This window comes from Telmatherina bonti, assembly GCF_933228915.1.
Source record: "Telmatherina bonti genome assembly, chromosome: 12".
NCBI lineage: Eukaryota > Metazoa > Chordata > Actinopteri > Atheriniformes > Telmatherinidae > Telmatherina > Telmatherina bonti.
The window spans coordinates 11,042,108-11,061,809 of NC_136610.1; the positions used below are offsets into that span (position 1 = coordinate 11,042,108).

At 40.8% G+C, this 19,702-nt stretch overlaps 1 protein-coding gene across 4 annotated transcripts in view; it reads left to right on the forward strand.

Annotated features, from left to right (window-relative positions):
• glra1 (glycine receptor, alpha 1) overlaps nt 1-15,703 on the forward strand; it is a gene marked incomplete at both ends in the record, with an annotated part of 148,808 nt that extends 133,105 nt beyond the window's left edge. For 3 of the 4 annotated variants that reach the window (XM_079249625.1, XM_079249626.1, XM_079249628.1), the window contains one exon: nt 15,419-15,703. In XM_079249625.1, coding sequence (XP_079105751.1) covers nt 15,419-15,703 — 285 coding nt within the window. Of the gene's footprint in view, nt 1-15,394 lie in introns of all 4 variants that reach the window. The other variant, XM_079249627.1, reaches the window with a different exon arrangement.
• Between the last annotated feature and the right edge of the window lie 3,999 nt (nt 15,704-19,702).

Consider the following 19,702-nt stretch of genomic DNA (forward strand, 5'->3'; position numbering starts at 1 on the left):
AAGTACCTTCAGCAAAGTCCTAAAAGAAGTAATGTTTTCTTTCTTTCTTTCTTTATTTATTATCTATTACTACTTATGAGTGGCCATATTTTCCAGGCACCTAAAAACATAAAAATAAAAATAAAAAACACCATTAAAGGCCTTGTTGCAAGCTCGAACATAGCGAGTGAAACATGTCACAAAAACTTGATGCCAACGCTGGGAACAGGAAAGAGTCCACAAACAGAACAACATAGAAGCTGTTCATTTTGTCGATGGAGACATTTTGCAGCACAGATGTCTCCCTGCGTGTGTTTTTATGAGCTCCAGCGCATCGAACCCTCGCTGCCACCATAAATTGACACATAAAAATCCCAGGCTCTGAATAATTCTTCGGACTCAATCCAATTTTCTAGTGTGCATGGCTGTGAAGATTATAAACCATCCTAAAGATGCATAAATCAGTTCCATGTAAAGTGATAGGATGCAGATGATTTTCAGTGTGTTTCACTGACATTTGCATTGGTGTATTATTTAACAGCAAATGAATTAACTTGACTAAACACCAGTCAGTAATGGAAAAACAAAGAAGGCGTAAAATGTAGTTTCAGTATTCAAATTTGGGATATTCTTGGTTTTATTTATTTATTTATTATTTATTTATAATAAAAAAAAAAAAATACTTAGACTGCAGGAAATACTGCAGGAGAACATATTAAAACTGCATTTATTTTATTTTTTATCAGTTATTATTGCAAATCCCTAACAGGTGCTAACACTAAGGAGCTTTTCTACCTTCCAGTCTCACCCTGGGGAACTAGAACTTCTTAGGCCAGTGAGAAAACACACGAAGGAATGTGAGGCATTTGCATCTGAAGCAGGATTTCATTAAGAGGTTTGTATAATTTGGTAGAAATGGAGGAAGATTTAAAAAAAAACACCTTTTAAATTCAGCATGTCGGCTCTTTTCTGTCTATTTTGAGTTCAAGAAAAAAAAAAGAAAAAAAAATGTGCAGCAGATTTAATATTATGGGAATTATGAGCAGCCTCAATAAGATCTTCACCATTAATCCTGATTGTTGTGCTGTGAAATAAATCTGATGATGTTAAAACCCCACGGACACGAGGGGGGGGGGGGCGGGCAGACAGTTCTTGGGCATCTCACGTTCTTAATTAACCTCTCTGGCCAGTCCTTCTAATGTGAGTCTAATGTGATCCACAGCCCTCCATTACGGCTCTGGGAGGACTATCAGTCAGGGTTTCGGCTCACTGCAGAGGAAACTGTCACTGCAGGCCTCCAGCACATTTAAAATAAGCCACCGAGACCACCGCCGCCACATTGTCTGATCTGTTTTCCTACAAGAAAAGGCAAAAATGGAGCCTGTTGGTGCTTTGCTGTAAAGCATTCATTTTCAGGATATTAATCTGTTATTGTCATTATCTCTAAGAATTGTTTTAGTTCCCCAATTCCTACAGCTTCCTGTAGTCATTTTCTGGCGATGGTGACCCTTTTACATTTTATAAATAAAGTGGTCTTGGAGATTGAGATTGTTTCTGCATGTCACGTCCTTTAAAAGACAGCGTTTCAGCCAATCAGAAACAGTCACTTTGATGGTGTGTAGGCTTGGTTTCCATCACATCCCTGCCTCATAATGAATCAATATTTTTGTGCAATTCCTGATGACATTTCAGACATATCTATAAGTTGTTCTGAATTTTGGTTATTACTATGGTTTGAGAGCCATGGTGCAAATATTTGGATTATTCTAGACATTTACATTCTGTTAGATTCTCTTACATGTGGAGGATTTACTGACATTTCAAATATCCGTCCATCCATTTTCTTAACCTCTTTGTCCAATTAAGGTTCGCCAGGAAGCTGGAATCTATCCCAGTAATCATTGGTGGAGAGGCAGGGTACACCCTGGACAGGTCGCCAGGGCCGTCACAGAAAAACAACCATTCACGCTCACACCTAGGAACAAATTTTTAGAGTAACCAATTAACCTAACATGCACATCTTTGCACAGTGGGAGGAAGCCAGAATACCCAGATTGAGCCCCCACATACATGTGGAGAACATGCAAACTCCACACAGAAAGGCAACCGTTCAAACATCCAACTCAAGCTCAAACCAGCAACCTTCTTGCTGTGAGGCCAGTGCTAACCACTACACCACCGTGCACCCCCATTTCAAATATTTTACAGGCCATTATACTTGACTTTTATACCTTTTTTTAAAATAAATATTTAACCAAACTGATCCCCCAATGATGCAACAGCATAATGTACAAAAGAGACACCAGTCACCAGAAAGTCAACTGCATGCTGATTGGCTGGACTCAGATTATGTCGCTCAGTTAGACTTTTATCAAGGTTGGCTGAGTGGCGCAGTAGAACATCGTTTAGTAAGTTTTAGGCAAAAACTGCTTAAGTTTAGGACCCCAAATCAACTTGGTTAGGACATAGAAAAGAATCTGAACATAAACAGAATGGTTGCTGAACCCATCACCATGGTAACCAGGTCAGTAGAGGAGCAGTTTACAGCTTCTTGAGGTCCAATTGTGCATTTAGACCAGGCTGAATTTGGAAGTCATATAGTTGGGAATTGGGAGTAGTGACAAATGTTGATGTTGTTTGTTTTTGTTTTATCTTTTCCCTTACTGTAGGGTGGTGTTAAATGATATGGTAGAAATCCCGCGGCATTCATTCATTCATTATCCTAACCGCTTATTCCAATGAAGCAGTTGTGGTCTTTGGGCGAAAGGCAGGGTACACCCTGGATAGCTCGCCAGTCTATTGCAGGGCCACACAGAGGCAATTCAGAGTAACCAATTAGCCTAACATGCATGTCTTTGGACGGTAGGAGGAAGCCAGAGTACCCGGAGAGAACTCATGCATACACAGGGAGAACATGCAAACTTCACACAAAAAGGCCACTGCCTTGCCCCAACCCAGCCAAGGATCGAACCAGCAACCACTATGCCATCAAGTGCAGCCTGTCCCGAGGCATGTATAGGAAAATTGTAAAGTATAGCTGTGTGACTTTCTTTTATCTGTAGAACATAAACCAATTCTGTGGTGAGGAGACAAAACATTGAGGATACAGTAGAAGCTGAAAAACCATTGGTGGGCTGAAAACGGAAAAGTTTAATGATTTCTAAAAAAAAAAACCATTCTGTTAGATTATTCTTGAATTTTCAACCTATAGTAAGAAATAGACTTCAGGTTTATGTAGGTATGTGGTTAAAACTTTCCCTCAAACCCTCCTGTAGAAGACAAATCTGATCATGTTGGAACTTGTATGGATACAGACAAAATAGCTTTCCCATCCTTTCTGCACTTTATCCTGTCTGAAACGTCCTTTTCACTTGCTTCTTGGTAGGATTGAGGTATTTAAATACTTCTTTGTTTTTAGAGAAGCATCATGGCTTTAAGAGACAGCCCTTCACTGCATGTCACAAAGACAAATCCTGCCAAAAATGAGGAGAAACCTCCAACGGAAGCCATTATTTCTCATTGGGTGTCCTAAAAAATGCACAGCTCGTACTCGTTGGGACCAGTGAAATAATGTTGAAATATGATCTTGTAATTTTTTCCATTTTGCCATGAAAATGAGTGCAGTTGGAGAGACAAATGAAGGTTCCTGCTACAGAGTCGTTTGCACTGAGGGATGAATGCTAATTGCAAATCTGAAGACAAAAGCCAGAGGTCTGTGGGTACTTCGTTCTCTATCCGGTCTGAAAGAGGGTTGAACTTCAAGTTGACAGCGTGGAGGCTTAACTTGAGTGTGTTTAACCTTTGCGTGCGATGCGACTGCCAGACAGAGTCACTGATGCATCGCTGGTGAAGCAACCGCAGACTCTGGACGCATTTTCTGTTCACTTGATCAAATATGCGTTTCTCTGCACACATGGAGATCAATGTTTTGCTGCATTTGCATTTGCAAAAAGATTATTGTATCTCTGACAAGCGTTGACAGTAACAGGTCATTATTTCTTCGAAACAAATTTACTCTTCTGGTGATTAGCTGAAGGAACACAGAGACTAATCCAGACTCGGCTGGATGGAGTACATTCGGCGCTGTGACACTTGGCTAATATGATTCACAGTCTGGACAAGATCTGAATCTTGGTTACACAGTCTGAGAGGAAAGACTTTATGAGCAACACACTGTATTTTTTTACACCTAGCTGTATTTTATGGAATTACCATCGCGGTTAGCACACGTCAACAGCTTGGCATGGTAATTGCTTTATGGTGGCATGATGTATTGGATTGGAGCAGCATTTCCCAAGGGGAATTTGTTTACTCCCATTATGGCAGCAACAGTGATGAATAGCTCTAAGGTGCCGGTGAGTACAGTTGGAGGTCTCTATGAGCTGAGTGAACTATGTCCTGCAGGGTTTTGTGGCTTTTATGCATGCAGGCTGCATGGAAAGTGCACTTTGTAAGCAGTGAGTGCTTGCAAAAAATAAAAAGAAAGAAAACTAAGACAATAAGCCAATCGGTCTTTGATTTCTAATATTCCTGCTTTTCAGGAGGCTGACAGTGTAGATAAAATATGTCTGATTGGTCTGATTGCCAAGCTGAAAGTCCTGGATGTGTGATGCAGAATTCATGCTCCAGCTCTAACATCCCAGCCCTGACATAAATCCAATGCTGCACTTCAGCTCGTATTTCAGGGTTGAACGTGAACCTGTCGTTGCAATGCAGGTAGCTGCAGCAGCAGCAGCATTTGGAGCGGTCCCCATTGTGCTGATTTCTGTGGTTTCTACCCAGATACTTTATTGATTTGTTAGTGACACTGATAATCAAGAGAGAGCGAGGCAGAGAGAGAAAGAGAAATCGGGCTGAGGCTACCTGCTTCAGGAGGCTTCCTAATTAGAAAGACAGAGCGAGAGGGCATCAAATGGACAGATACTGCAGCCCTGAGAGAGCAGAGAGGCAGAGTTGGTCCCCTCTGTGTGTCCAAGCAGAGACACATCCCCCCCTGCTGGTGGAGCAAAGCAACTACACTGATATCACATCGACAACGCTCCTCTTTCTTGAGTGATCCGCCCGCCTGGCAGCAGCTCGCTTGTTTAACACAGACAAGCTCTTCAGACTGAAACACACAGAGCCTCTTTAGAAAATCAAAGGGAAGTCAAACATCACTGCCTCTCGCCTCCATTTCTGTCACAACCGTCTTCCGTACCGGTTTTCAAGTTCAACACATCACAGTGCAAATGAGTATTTTAAGATCAGGACAGGTTTCCATGAGAATAAATGAGGATAATTCACTCTGGAGTACAAATGCTCCTGTCAGATACATCAAAAGTGAATTCCACGTACCGTTCTGAAAAACACGGCGCACAAAAGCATGCTTCATTTAGCCTGGAGGCAAAGAGCTCCTAAAGCCTGATGACTGTCCTCTTCCAGTTTTACCTCAGCAACGTGAGGAGAGATGAAGGGAAGCAAGAGCAACCTTCAGTTGCTTTCTCCCCTGCAGCTGGCTCTGTTTTTGGCTCACTCGGCCTTCTGGGAAAAAGCTGCACATTTGGAGGAATGGTCAGCAGGAGGTGACCCACCCCCCGCCCCCCTGCTGCAACTACAGACAGCATCTCTCTGTTGGACAATGACAGCATCTTATTAGGGAAACAGACTTGATTGATTGGCTATAATTAGCTGGTTAGCCACGATTAGGTGTCTTTTTCTTTCCTTTGTTTAAAGAGGGAGCGGCTCTACAGGCTGGCGATTGCTCTAATTGCCTTGATCTCGCAGGCTGTTCAGCAGCTTTGAGAACAAAAGCAGATAAGAGAACGCAGGGATTAGGAGGCCTGTAGTTCGGTGGGAGTGATCAGTGATCTCCGCAGGCTGAAATCAACCTCTGGATTGACAGGTCGGCAGTCGAGTGCTGCACGACACCTTCACTTTGTGTGGATAAGACTAAAGAGGTGTTTAACCCCTGTGGAGGGCATTGTTTCCATTAAGATTTAAGCTTGTATTCTGAACTAGCAATGACGACATTTAGGTTCCTGAGAGTACCTGAATGGAGCCAAATTGCCTTTTAGATTTTTATGCTAATATCCATATTTATGTGGTTCCCTGTTGGCTGACAAAATGCTTTGACCTCTTGCCCTTATTAGTCTTAAAAGCTGGTGAATTAGTGAGAACATGAATTTACATGAGGCTCGCCGTGCTTTTATGAGACCAAAAGCCAGATATGTTGCACATAAAGTGATCCGGGATACGAAAACAGCAAATCTGAGATGCTCCCGAGCTGATTATATGTGGGGATGAAGCTGGATTGCTTGGATTTCTATTGTTATTATTTCTGCATGTTTGCACATCCAATTCAGAACTGATCCCTATTAAGTGACCAGTTTGTGTCTTATCAAGCTGCAGATCAGCACGTGTGTGTTTTTAAATGGGCACTCATGTGAGCGGGTCGGTGCGATCCTCAGAAACAAATGTAACATGGCTTCCTCTTACGTGCTTAAAAGTAAGTTTGGATAATTTGTGGCCATTTTTACAACATTTTCAGAGTGAAATCAGCGACGATCTGTAAAATCTGATCTGAAACAACATTAAAACAAGATGCATAAACTTGTGTCCATCTTTTCCACTCAGACATGTTGGTTCCTGACAGGGGAGCAGTGGGCAGAGTGGGAGCTGTGGCTTTCAGCTGCAGTTTGCTCTGCATGCTTGAACAGATCAGGTTGTGCATAAGAAGATTCTGCAGCCATTGTGAGATGGTTTTGAGCTCTTGTCATGAAGCCTCACATTTGACTTGTTGTTCTGTTCTGGATCCACAAGTGACCATACCTGGAAACTGTTGGTTTCCTTATATAGGCTATTATGAATTGGCTTCCGTTATGTTTTTGGGGTTTTTTTTCCTGTCTGTAAAGCATCTTGAGATGGCATTGCCATGCTTTGACGCTATATAAATAAAATTGAACTGAATTGAATTGAAGTGAAGTGAACCATACCTGGGGTGAAGGGTGGAGAGGAGTATGCAGACAGATGTTTTGCAGCCAGCACCTAGTGGCCGTTCGTGGCATTGCAGACATATAGTTTCTACTTTATTTACAATTTTGGGAGCCAGATCAACATTCCTGTGTTTTGTTTTGTTTTTGTTTGGTTTTTTTTTTTTTTGGTTTTTTTTTTTATGTTCTTCAAGCTATTCTTACATAATTTGTGTGGGCAGACTGCTGTCATCAGGGAGTGCATGACGATGGTGGGGGTGGGAATTGAGTCTGCAGTAACTTAGCCATGTCCCTTTCCTCCAAATCATTGTTTTGAACCCTAAAATGTCACTTCGTAGCTGTTTTGATGCTGAACCTGGTCTGTTTCTGCGAGTCACATTAAAGCAAAACAATAAATTAAAGTTTAACTGAAATGCAGCTTCATGATTATTTCTGAAGAGAATCAACTTAGTCAGAGTCCATATTTTCATCATGTTAAAGGACTAAATTTAACCCTACATTAAGCTGCAGTGAACTGTAACTGACATGAAAATCTAAACGTCAGATTTAATGCATGAAATGAAAGAGATCGTGGCTTCCCTGTTATCCAGATCCATTGGAAGAACAGAAAGAAAAGAGGAGAAAGAAAAGAACAGAGCAGCAGATCATGTGGATAATCATTCCAGGTCAGCGGCTTGATGAGCAAGAGACATTAACGCAGCACGGTTTAATGCAAGTAGGGACTCCAGCGGAAAGAAACAGAGGAGAGCTAGAAAAGCAGGGGTGGATGGGTGGATCGCTGGGAGAAGAAAAATTGCAAGATTCTGGAGAAACATGCTCGGGCGAGTGTGCTGAATTTGCCCAATGCTGCTTTCATTACAAGCCAATGGTGCGTAGCTGTGAGGTATAAATTTTACCTCCTTTTTAGTGTAGAGGAATGTGATATGAACTCTAAAAGCATCCTCGGAGCTCTCTGTGCACCATAACTACTGCTGATAGGATGTTGTTCCTTCACTTCATGGCTTCAGTGACCTTCGTTGATCAAATGTAGCTTTTACACCAATGGTAGCTTTTAAATAAGTTTTTTTTTTTTTTTTTTTTTTTTTTAAATTCACATATCTCTCAGATAAACGCAGTAGGGGTTTCATCAGGGCTGTGAAAGCTAAAAGCCATGGTTCAGTGTAACCTCCACCCCCCCAGAGGAAAAGCATATCGCTCAATAACGTGAACAGCTGACTCTGCAGTGCATCCTTCATGCTGCCTTTCTGATTGTAACTATTCAAATCAAGAGTCCAGATTACCAAAAGATTTAGGAACTAATTTATTTTAATCAGCTGATAAATTTTCTTTGACATTAGTTTTGTGTTTATTCTATGAAAGAAGAAATATTTTATAAGGGCTGCTGTGTTGATAAAAAGGTGGAGAACCGCTGCAGTCGACGATGCAAAGGAATTAGGAAGCAGATTCGTCATGCAGACAACAGAAAATCCGAACGGCTAAATATCTGCTACTACAATACAAGAACTTTGTCAAAATACAAAATTGTCTAAAGGTGTAGCATCTAAATTCTATAACTCAATAAGAACCGCTAACCCACCAAAACATGATGGTCTCAAGAGAGCTTGGAAAAAAGACTTGAAACAGGAAATACAGGACATCACATGGAACGATGTTGTCAAATCCTGGTATAAGACATCAAGAGAGGTGCAGATGCTATTAATTATATACAGAATCATCCATAGAAGCTACCGGACTCCTGACAAGATGGCAAGACTAAAATTGCGAGACTCTGTAAAATGCTGGAGGTGTGAAAGAGCCAGAGGTCCCACAATACACATGTTTTATGAATGGGTGGAGTGTTAAAATGACATGTTTAGGATAAAAAATGGTCCAATGCTCAACTTTGTGTGTATTGGTTATAAGTCTAGAAAAGATGAAGCTCTCATTTGAACAGACTCAATGGTTTAGACTCGCTTTATGCATAGGCTGCAGGAGCGTGCTGAGACATTGGAAAAATTAAACTGATATTTCTTATCACGAATGATGGAAAGAAATAATTAAAAGGGCTAATTACAAACAGCTAACCCTTAACTTGCATAATGAACAAGAGACATTTCAGAAGAAACGGGTTTTTCTGAACTATATAACCAGCAAAGAAAACCTAAATATTTCAATGAACTTAACCAAGAGTTCAATACTTAATGTCTATGAGTCGAATGTAAGATGCAGAAAGACAAAACAGATAATGATGTACTGATGTATGAATAAGTAACAGTGTTTGTTTCCCAGTGGTATTACCCTGTTGTTTTTGTTGTTGTTGCTTTTTTGTCTTGTTTTGTTTTGGGTTTTTTTTTTTCTATGTTGCACTGGGTTTTATTTATTTTAATTATTTATAAAAATGAAAATATTAAAAAGACAAAAAAAAAAAAAAAAAAAAAAAGCTCACATTCTTCAGTTGCACAGTGTGAAAGCTTGTGGACAATATGAAGTGGCCAAAGCTCCTGCTGCCCTCACAGGATGACAAATATGTTTTTCTCTCAAGCAGGAGTCTCAGTTATGTCCCAGATAAAATCAAATCTTAACCGAGATGCAGAATTTACTCGCATATGATCAGTCCAGATCGATCTGAGGCAGAACATGGATGTTATAACATGAGTCTGCAAACAATTTAAATTCAATAAAGAGGAAATTTTTATGGGTAAAACGCTGTTTTTAATCCTCAAATTACTTAAACATTCCTCTCAGCTACACTCTCTCGACTCGCTGCTGACATATTGGTTCTGAAACATCCTTAAAAGCCTCAAATGGCCTTAAACGAGGTGAGAGGCAAAGGGGAGGGAGAGCAGTTTGAGACGAATCCACCAGAAAATGGATCCGCAAAGGAAAAAATTCGAATAAATTTCCCCCTTCGCCACTCACATGGAATTGCTTCCAGGGGAAATCATGAAGCAGAACACCAGCAGAGAAATCCCTCCGCCGGCCTCTTTCAGGGGAGACTGATGCCAACGTTAGCCGGGGCTGACACCTCGCTGAATCGTGTTTAATGCAAATGCAGGTCTCTAAAACAAGCATCCAGCGGTAATATTTGCAGAGGAGAGCGCACGGAATAACAAGCCTGACATAGCTGCTCTCTGCTTGCTCCTTATCTGTTCGATTAATCACATCAGCAGAGATACAAATGCCTCAATCACAACATGAAAACATGACGGATGGATGAGCACAGAGGACCCCTTGCTTTTGTTTACCCCCTTCTTCTCAGACTTCCTCTCTTTTCCTGCCTCTTTTTGTCTCCTGATCCTTCCAACAGATGTTTTCTCCTTCATCGTTCGTCTCGTAATGCATCCTGCAGCATAAAAAGAAACCATGCACAACTCCAGGGGTCTCAACCTGATCCATGAAGGTAGCCTCGTGGATTGAACAAAACAAAGATCCAGTCAGATGAATAAATCCTCCACTCCACTCCACTGACATCTTGCAGGAATAAAATTGCTTCCAACCGATAAACAAGCCAGTCAGCAAAAAAAAAAAAAAAAAAAAAAATCTTTAACTAAATCTTTTCCTAATCTTTTCACTTTTGGGACATGCATATCCACTGTATCTACCATCAAACCAGCAGGTATTGTGTAAAGGGTGGACATTAAACCCTGGGTCCCATACACACATCAGTTTTTGTAAAGGCTACGTTTACACTGCAGGTCTTAAGGGATTTGGTCACGATTGCCATCAGATTTTGAAACTCAAACACAGTTGAGTTCTTTTGTTTTGTTTTGTTATAAGCTTTCGCCCGTTCTGAACATAGCTATGCTATTTACGTAAGCACATTTACTGTCCTCTACCTTCTAAAAGCGAAGCCATTTTTCAGATTTGATGCAGCACAGAAGTATTACCACTCCTGCCATTATATTACACAGCAATACACTACAATACTATTGGCCAATTGATCGGTTTGCACAACTGGATAGATTAATAAATCAGTTATAGTTTATTGTACATGTACACCATACAGACTAGCAGTGTTCTTCAGTCCTGGTCCTGAAGTACCACAGCTTGCGTGTAGTAGACGTGTTCCTACTCCAACACACCTGATTCAGATTAATGAACTTCCTCATCAAGTTCTTAGCAGCCTGCTTAACAAGCCGTTCATTTCTTTTACATGTTTTAAATTAGAGTAATGTCTCAAACATGCAGGGCAGGGGTGCTCAGAGAACATCGTTGGGAAACACTTCAGTATAGTCTTAATTTGCACAACAGAAATGGCACTATGTTGATATGAACACAATATAAGCTCACATTTTTATTGTCAGTCCAAACAGCCGTTACTTACACAAAAAACAGTGTTTAACAGATCACACGTCTAAGATCAAGCTGCCACTGTGGCCAGCGGGTGGTTTCGTATTGACGTGAAACCCCGATAAATGAAGTTTCTGAACCAATTTGCAGGAAATCTTCATGTGACCGTTACTAGCTGCTGCTGTAGTTTTCCTCTTCCAACTTTATTCCTGGTTAAAACAACAAGCAGCATTGCCCGTACTGCCGCTCTCCGGCTGCACAACGCAGAATGAAAAGTCATGAAAAGTTATTACCATCTCTTTTTTGTGGAGTTTTAAAACACATCACTTCAGATTAGCTTCACTGGCGAAAGGAAAGCCAACTGCTAGTGCTTTGTTGTGCTCTCTGGAGATCTTTGCTGCAGCTTTCCCTGCCTCCAGCATTTGATGGTTGTAGGGTGGGCCAAGAACAGATCCACACTGTCAAACTCAATGTACTACAACTCGCCACAATGATGGCAGATGGTGGATGGCTGTGGTCATGACTGGCTGGTATTTTTATTTGAAATTTCCCAAACTCTCTTTCCTCGTTATTATCTGATTTAAAGTTGCACAAAAAGACAAAAATGGGCTGAAATATAATCTAAATCGAAACTTTTCTTTACATCTACAACTGAAGCATACTAGCTTGGTCCTTGCTGTTTTCATGGAAGTTCTCCCTTCCCTTTCTTTCTTTTCTTCCTCCTCCCTCAGCTGTTCTCCTCATTGCGCCTCCTCCTCACGTCTCTCCACCCCTTCACATTAATCACATGGCAGAGAGAATAAAGCAGAGCATCTGTAATAGTTTAGCAGCGTCGCTGAAGGACGCGCAGAGGTCGGCTAGCATTGCGGCTAATGTGTGGACACCCAGGCTATGGTGTGTGTGTGTGTTGGGGAGTGTGTGTGTGTGTGTGTGTGTGTGTGCGTGCACGTTTTCATGTATTAATAGTAATAAATGGCTTGGTGTGGATACAAGGACAGAACGGGGACGTGGGATGCTAAAAATGGATCACTACCTTGTGGTTCAACACACATACATGCATGTGCACGTACATGCTTATGAATGCGACACATGCTAGCACACAGCCTGGGATCAGAAATCCTCATTTGTGGCTGATTTTGCTACATTTGACCCAGGTTTTTTTTTTTTTTTTTCATTTCAGTGGTATTTCAGTGGATATTGGTAAACTCATTGACGTTTTATTTCCATTCTTCTCGGTCGCAGGAAGTCAGACGCTGGTCTCACAGCGGAGCGTTTGGCTGTCTGTTTTAGTGCCAGGCTGATTTGTTGTTACTGCAGTGGTTTTGCGTCACCTCAATTCTCTTGCTGCCAATGTTTCCTCCTGATTTCGGCTGCGTTCCTGCTTGTTTTCACATTGCAAAATGCTCTCTTTTCCTCTTTTTACCCAGAAGGTAGCGGAAAGATTTCTTGTTAATAGGCTGCTGCAAATGGTCTCCCACAGTGGCTCAGAGGAGGATGAGTTGCACTCATGCATTCATTTTCATCTTTTATCAAACCACGCAAAGATGACAAATCCATCGGAGGGCTTTTTATCTTGATTTTTAATTTCATGGCTATTGATTTAAAATCATTTTGTAGTGTTTGCTGTCTTCCAGACATGCATATATATAGATGTGTATATATGCACCATGCAGTCTCCCAGCCTATGTAAATGTTAATGCAGAGGCCTAAGAAGCTGATAAGGAAGCCCTTGTGTCTCCTGCAATGAAAAAGCAAGGTGACGATACAGATTTCCAGTATCTCACCACCCTTGGGTGAAAAAGTGGCGCATGGGGCATAACCTTGAATATAGCTCATGTCAATCAATTCAATCCATTCAGCCACCCCCACTCACCTCATTGCTTCCTTCAACTGGTGAGATAAACACACTCTGTGACCAGCTTCAGCTCATATCGAGGAGAAGTGACACGAAGTAGTGACACTAGCTCGGTGCTGGATGTAGCATGATCAAAACAAGGGTTTCTGGCTCATTTTGATGGCATAGTGACAAATTTTATCTTCCAAATATTATGTTCCTGGAACTGTTGTTGCTTAGCAACATCCCATGGCTGAGAAACAGCATCTCATAACTTTTTCTTTTGGGATACTTCATCACTTTACACCTGAGATCTATTTTTACACAATGCCACACTTTAACCACTGGAGGTAAACTGACTGGCTATTTTAATGCACTATGGTTGATTCATGAAAGAAATGCAAGAGGACATAAAGTAGAGAAAAACAGGAAAAGAAAGAAAGTGACCGAGCACAAAATAAGATGAGACATTAGACTGACTTTTACTGACTGGTGAGAGCTCAGAGTTTACTGCAAACCTGATCCTCTCGTCAATATCATGGTCTCATCTCAGTTCCCATCCTAAACCCTGTGGAAAGCCTTTCTAGAAGCGCAAAAGCTATCATCCACATGTCCCAGTTCTTCTGGTAATACATTAAAGTCTCTATACTGCTTCATATTTTTGGAAAAACCAAAGTTTGTGAGTTAAGGAACGCTAATGCTGGGCGGACACTGTGCGATTTCAAGGGGATTTTAACACGATTTTGCTGTCGCAGACCACGCTGCGTCATGGTGGAAACATCGTAGCGTCGGGATGTCCGGTCGGGAGGTCGTGAGCCGTACAGTGTGAGAACACTCACGAGGAAGGATTAATTGCTGCTACGTTCTAACGGCGATGCTGCGACCTCCCGATCAAACTTCTGACATGTCCGAAATTTTCGCCGTCGCTCGTACAATGTGAGCGGTGTTACGTCACGATTCTACGTTCGCAGCTGCGCAGAAGACACTGGTGGTACTTTAAACAATGGCGGGCACCCCCAACTTCAGACGTGTGCGGTGGACACAGCTGCTTGAAGAGAGATTAGTAGAGTTATGGAGAGAACACGAGGTTTTCTTTTTTTTTTTTCATTTCAGCGCACAAGGCAGTGCACACAACTGCAACAACTTGCTGCCTGCTCGCCATCTTGTTGTCAGGCACGCTGTGGTTGTCATAGGAACTAGGAACATTTGTTTTTCGTTGTTCACACTCGAGCACGTCGTGCCGTCACACACCGACTGACGCCGACAACTAGTCGTGGTTGTCATTAATCGTGGCTGAAAGCAGTCGTACAGTATGAGTACACATGTCGTAGGGTCAAATAGAATACGAGGGACAAACCCGGTCGTGCAGTGGGAGCATTTCCCCGACAGTCAGATTTCTAAAATCGCACAGTGTCTGCCTGGCATAATGCATGCTAAGATGTTTGAAATGGTGAGTTAAACACGGAAAGCACAGCGGAGACAGATCTCAACAAGCACAACCCACTTTACTGTCGATCATCCACTTGTTGTCTGAAACAAATGATCTGCGATGCTGAAAAACATGAATCTTACAGTTGCTACAAGTCATCATCCTGACCTTCTTATATCAGGAATGACTTACTTGGTTTTGACCTGCAGACAAGGAATCTACATGTATGTTGGAGAAAATGCACTGTCAACCTGAGAAGACCTCGCTACCAGTGATGGAGGAATATTTTCATCTATAACAGACTCGAATGTCATTATGTGATCCAAACTCTTTAAAAAATAAATCTATAGTAAAAATAGATATTTGTCCTTGAAGGGTTATTTTCACAATCATTCATATTTCCAGCATTCCTCTTCCAATCCACTTTTTTTCCCAAACATGGTCACTTGTGGTTCCAAATGAACCAAAATGGCTTTTCGTGAAACTAGTGGCTCACATCCTGTTGAGTTTGTCTACCTTTTATGTGTAGTTTGTTGTTTTCCTCCTACTAAGCTTATAAATGATAATGTTGCTCCCTTTTACCTAAGATTTCGGATGCCTGTCAGTATTACTTGGAATTTATATCATGTAGACATGCTTTTTCCGTGGTGTCATGTAAAGCCAAACAAATCCTTTATGACAGGAGGCTGTCACAGGAATTGTAAACAGGAAAAGTGAATTTAGCCTTAAAATTTCCATTTTTTTCAATCATTTAGTCATAGAATGCTCAGTTTTTCATTTTCACTTCATGTTATCTGATATTTGGTTTTCATGTCTGAATTGTTACCTTCAAACTGTGCTCATAAACACACACAATTCACAAAATTACACCCACACACACCTCCAACAGTAACGTCTTTCTCTGGTTCCTAACAGCCTGAGTCTTGGCCTGTGTTGCAGGAGGATGAGACGGGCGAGGGGCGCTTCAGCTTCCCCGGCTATGGCATGGGCCCCACCTGCCTGCAGGCCAAAGACGGCATAGCCATCAAGGGCAACAACAACAATGCTCCGACCTCGGCCCCGCCCGAGAAGAGCATTGAAGAGATGAAGAAGCTCTTCATCAGTCGGGCCAAACGTATTGACACGGTGTCCCGCGTGGCCTTCCCGCTCGTCTTCCTCATTTTTAATATTTTCTACTGGATCATTTACAAGATCATCCGCAGCGAGGACATCCACAAGCAGTAGTTCGTAAGAAAGAGGGGGAGGAGGGTGGTGATACAGAAGAAACAAAAAATAAGAGGAAGATGACTTCAAGGAGATTTACTTGCCCCTTTTTCCAACCAAGCCTCTTGTCCTCATCCTCTTCTTACAACCTCTTCGCCTTTCGGTCGAGGATAAGTTGCTTTTTGTGGCAGTTGCCCCTCCCAAACCTTTACCTGACCTTATCTTTTGAAGCACTTACCGCTTTATTTTCCCTCCATTCTTCCTGAATCCCAGCCCCCAGCCCCCATCCCCGTCTCTTTCCAGCTCCTGAATAATCCGGACCAGTGCAATAGCAATGCAGTAAAATGCATGATATATGAATGTGGCAATATATTAAAGAAAAGCAGAAAAAGTAAACACAAACTTTTTCAGGCTCACTCAAGAAACTGTTTTGGAGTGAACGAACTGGAACAAAAAGGAGACGATAAGAAGATCTTGTATCTTATTTTAGTTTTTTGTGTGAAGACAGATATATAATTCTATATGAAAATATGATGTGGGGACGGGGTGGGGGATGTGCAAGAGATATACAGTACTGTAATATACTAATATATCTATTATAATTGGAAAAAAAAAATATATATATAAACTTTGTCTCCAAAGGTGGGCATCTGGAATGAAGGATGTTTCATCCAAAAAAAGGGAAAAAAAAAAAAAAAAAGAAAGGAAAGCGGACCAGTGCTTCCACTAAATAGAATGATGGAAGGATCTTGCATTCTATATATCTAGATTTGCTTCAAACATGTATTGCGAGCACTTGTCAAAGCTTTCCCTCCCTCCCGCTGCCAACGCCACAAAAACTGCAGAGACATTTGAGGTTCGATGCTGCTGCCGCTGCAAATCACATGACTGAACTTAAGGAAAATAGAGAAACAACAACAACAATGAAAAAAAAAAAAAGAAAAAAGAGAGAAGCAAAAACACTGAGCAAGCAGTGCTGAAGAATATCTGTGATAAACGTTGTCCTCTGTCAGTCCGTGATTTATTTCAGATTGCATTTGTTGGGTTTTTTTGTACTTTAATTCTTTCATGTGCCAACGAAACACGTCACCTGTGGCTGCGCAACGCTCTTCGGCTCCGACCTTTTCGTCTGGAGGGAGGGGGAGTGATTTGATGTCAGCGGCTGACGTCTCTTGACATGCTTTTTCTGGGTTTTTTCGATCACTGGGATTTTAGTTTCCATCAGCAGGAGAGAAATACCCGCGCCATCCCTGGAACGGAATGAAGAAACATCGGCTTTCCTTGCCGTGTTGATCAGAAACTGAAACATTAATATGTTTACATCCTTGTAGTGCTTCCTTGCTTTGTCCCTGCCTTAATGTGACACCAACAACCCCACCCTTCCCGTCCTCCACTGAGAAGATATATGTCGTAAATTATACAGATTATAAGACCTGTTATACCTTAATTAACTGTACTTCCATCTCATCGACATGGGCCAACTGCAGCTGTAAGCTTCATGCAGCTACATCACCTACAAAGAGTGTAACGTAGGCTTTATTTTGCCATTTTTGATGGGATCTGATAAGTTGGGCAGATTGATTTGATTGATGATTTTGTTTTGCACCAGGCTTCTCTATGCAATGATCAGTATATGCAATTATAATTTCTTCCATACTGTCAGCTTTTGCATCTGTAAACTGTCTTCAGATATTTCTGTTTCACACATTGCACTGCTGACGACCAAACAAAGTCATGATGATCTGTAAGAATGTCTGTGGGGAGGCGGCGACCTGCTCTGGCACTTTTTTGCCCAATCTCTGCAGATCAGAGCAGGAATAAGCGTTTCTTAGAAGAAACCTGCGTCAAGCCGATCAAGCCAAACTGAGCCAATCGGAACTTTAAGGAAGGTTCATAAATTTAGCCTGTTCTTTGTGCACACATATGTCTGCTTACTATTTGACCGCCGTCATCTACATAGTCCATCGAAGGTACCTCAAAGTGCTTCTTTACTACAAAAATTAAAAAAGTAGTAAAGCTACAGTTTTGTAGCAAAGCTAAAGTTAAGCAGATGTATTATACAGATTTATTTTTACTGTTTGAATTTATGGGTTGTTTTTGCTAAATTTGAGCTCCCTGTGTCATATAATATATTCTAAAATCAAATTCTCAAACAAGTGTTTCAGCTCTTTAGTTATCACGAGATGATGGACGTCGTAGAAGATAGCCGAGCTTAGGGTTCCTGGCCAAGAACAGTGTGTGACAATTATTTTACATTTCACTTTATACACCAGTTAAACATGTGAAAAATTGATTTTCCACCTAGTGCTGTTTGGATTTGGGCTGGTTTTTGCAAGATGCTAAAACAGAAAATATTATCAGCTCTGGTTTCAAATGATTTACTAAATTTATAGAAAAAAATGTATAGAAAAAAGGTGAAAGAAAAAGTTACCTCCAGACATATAAGGCACTTAAATCTATTTGACAAGAGTTCAATTTTAAATAATAGCGACTGGACTGAGTCCACACACATGGAAAAAATCTGTGTTTCTATACAAGGACATTTTAAATGCCAATCGCAGGACATATTCTAGGGTAATGCTTTGCCAAGTGCAATATTTTCTTAGCATATTTAATAAAATTGTTTTTATAACAGATCCCTAGGCATCCATTATGTGAAGAATAAAAAAGGAATCCTTTTTAATCTCATATTGAAAATGCCATGAAATCCCATAATGTGACATATAAATTCCATGGAACACAGGAAGGAGTCCATCCAAAGCCCTTTCACATCTCTGCATAATTTTCATTTGTGACATCTGTTGCTGCAGTTTGTCATTGTTTATAAGGGCCAAAATTGATTAAAAAAAATTAGTTTTATCCTAACTCTACAGCTGTTTAGGACAGATCTGAAGGGCTATACTCCTCTGTTCATTTTTCAACGTGTTGGCTTTGAAGTGAAAGTGCCATAAAATATGTGTTGCCCCAAAATGATTCAGAAATGCCCAGAAAACAGTTACAGTATGTAAAACCTTTAAAGGCCAGTATGTCTATGACTTAAAAAATGTGAACACATTTAAAAAAAGAAGAATAAGCTAATGTCTTAGACTTGTGTTTTACAAAAACTTTAATAAGTCCAGACATTTACTAAAAAAGCCTGAGCAAATGTTTATGTGCAATCTAATTAATCTCTACTATCGCTATATTCTTGATTTATAATAACCATACTGAGACTGTGCTATAGCTTGCTAAACTGAATTTTGGCTATGGTTTTCTAGGAGGATTCCTTCCATAGTACCCAGAGGCTCGGAAAGACTTCTTTCTTTGATTCAGAAAACACATAGCCTTATGAAACATAGCCAGCCATCCGTACTAGCGTCCACTATCCCAGTGAAAAGAACGGACATGACTTTTAAACAGCAGCTAGCTAACAGTTAGCTAGCAATCTATTTGACATTTATAATGGTTAAAAATGTTAAATCCATATTGTTCCAAAATCAGTCCATCTTCCACCTGCTCAATAATTAATGTGCATAATAATGAAATGTGGATGCTAATGTGGAATATTGATGATACACTTAAGCGTCTCAGAAGACTTTCACCAAACTGAGGACTAAGTCCATCTAAGGATACACCAGAACAATCCAATATTTATCCTGTTGTGTTAATGAAACAGAATTGTTAAAAATCCTTGACTGAAAAGTAATTTATGACCACAAAAAAAGAAAGAACTAACAATGTTGATATCAGCAGCATATCTTGTTTTTTTGTTGTTGATGTTCTTTATTTTTTCTTTGTTTGTTAGCAAGCTCCAGGTTATGTCTGAAGTCAGAACCATTAGCATAAAGTAGCAAACCGGAGCTTAACTATCAACAAATTATTTTAGACTACAGATTTCAGAGTGCAAATTTACATTCATGTAAGAAGAAATCTGGCAAAGGAACCAGATAGAGAGAAAGCAAGTGCTTGGCAAGCTAGTCAGGAAAAGTAGCAAAATGTGCTATTTAGCTTTCTTAATAGGAGCTGATCTGCTGCTTGCAA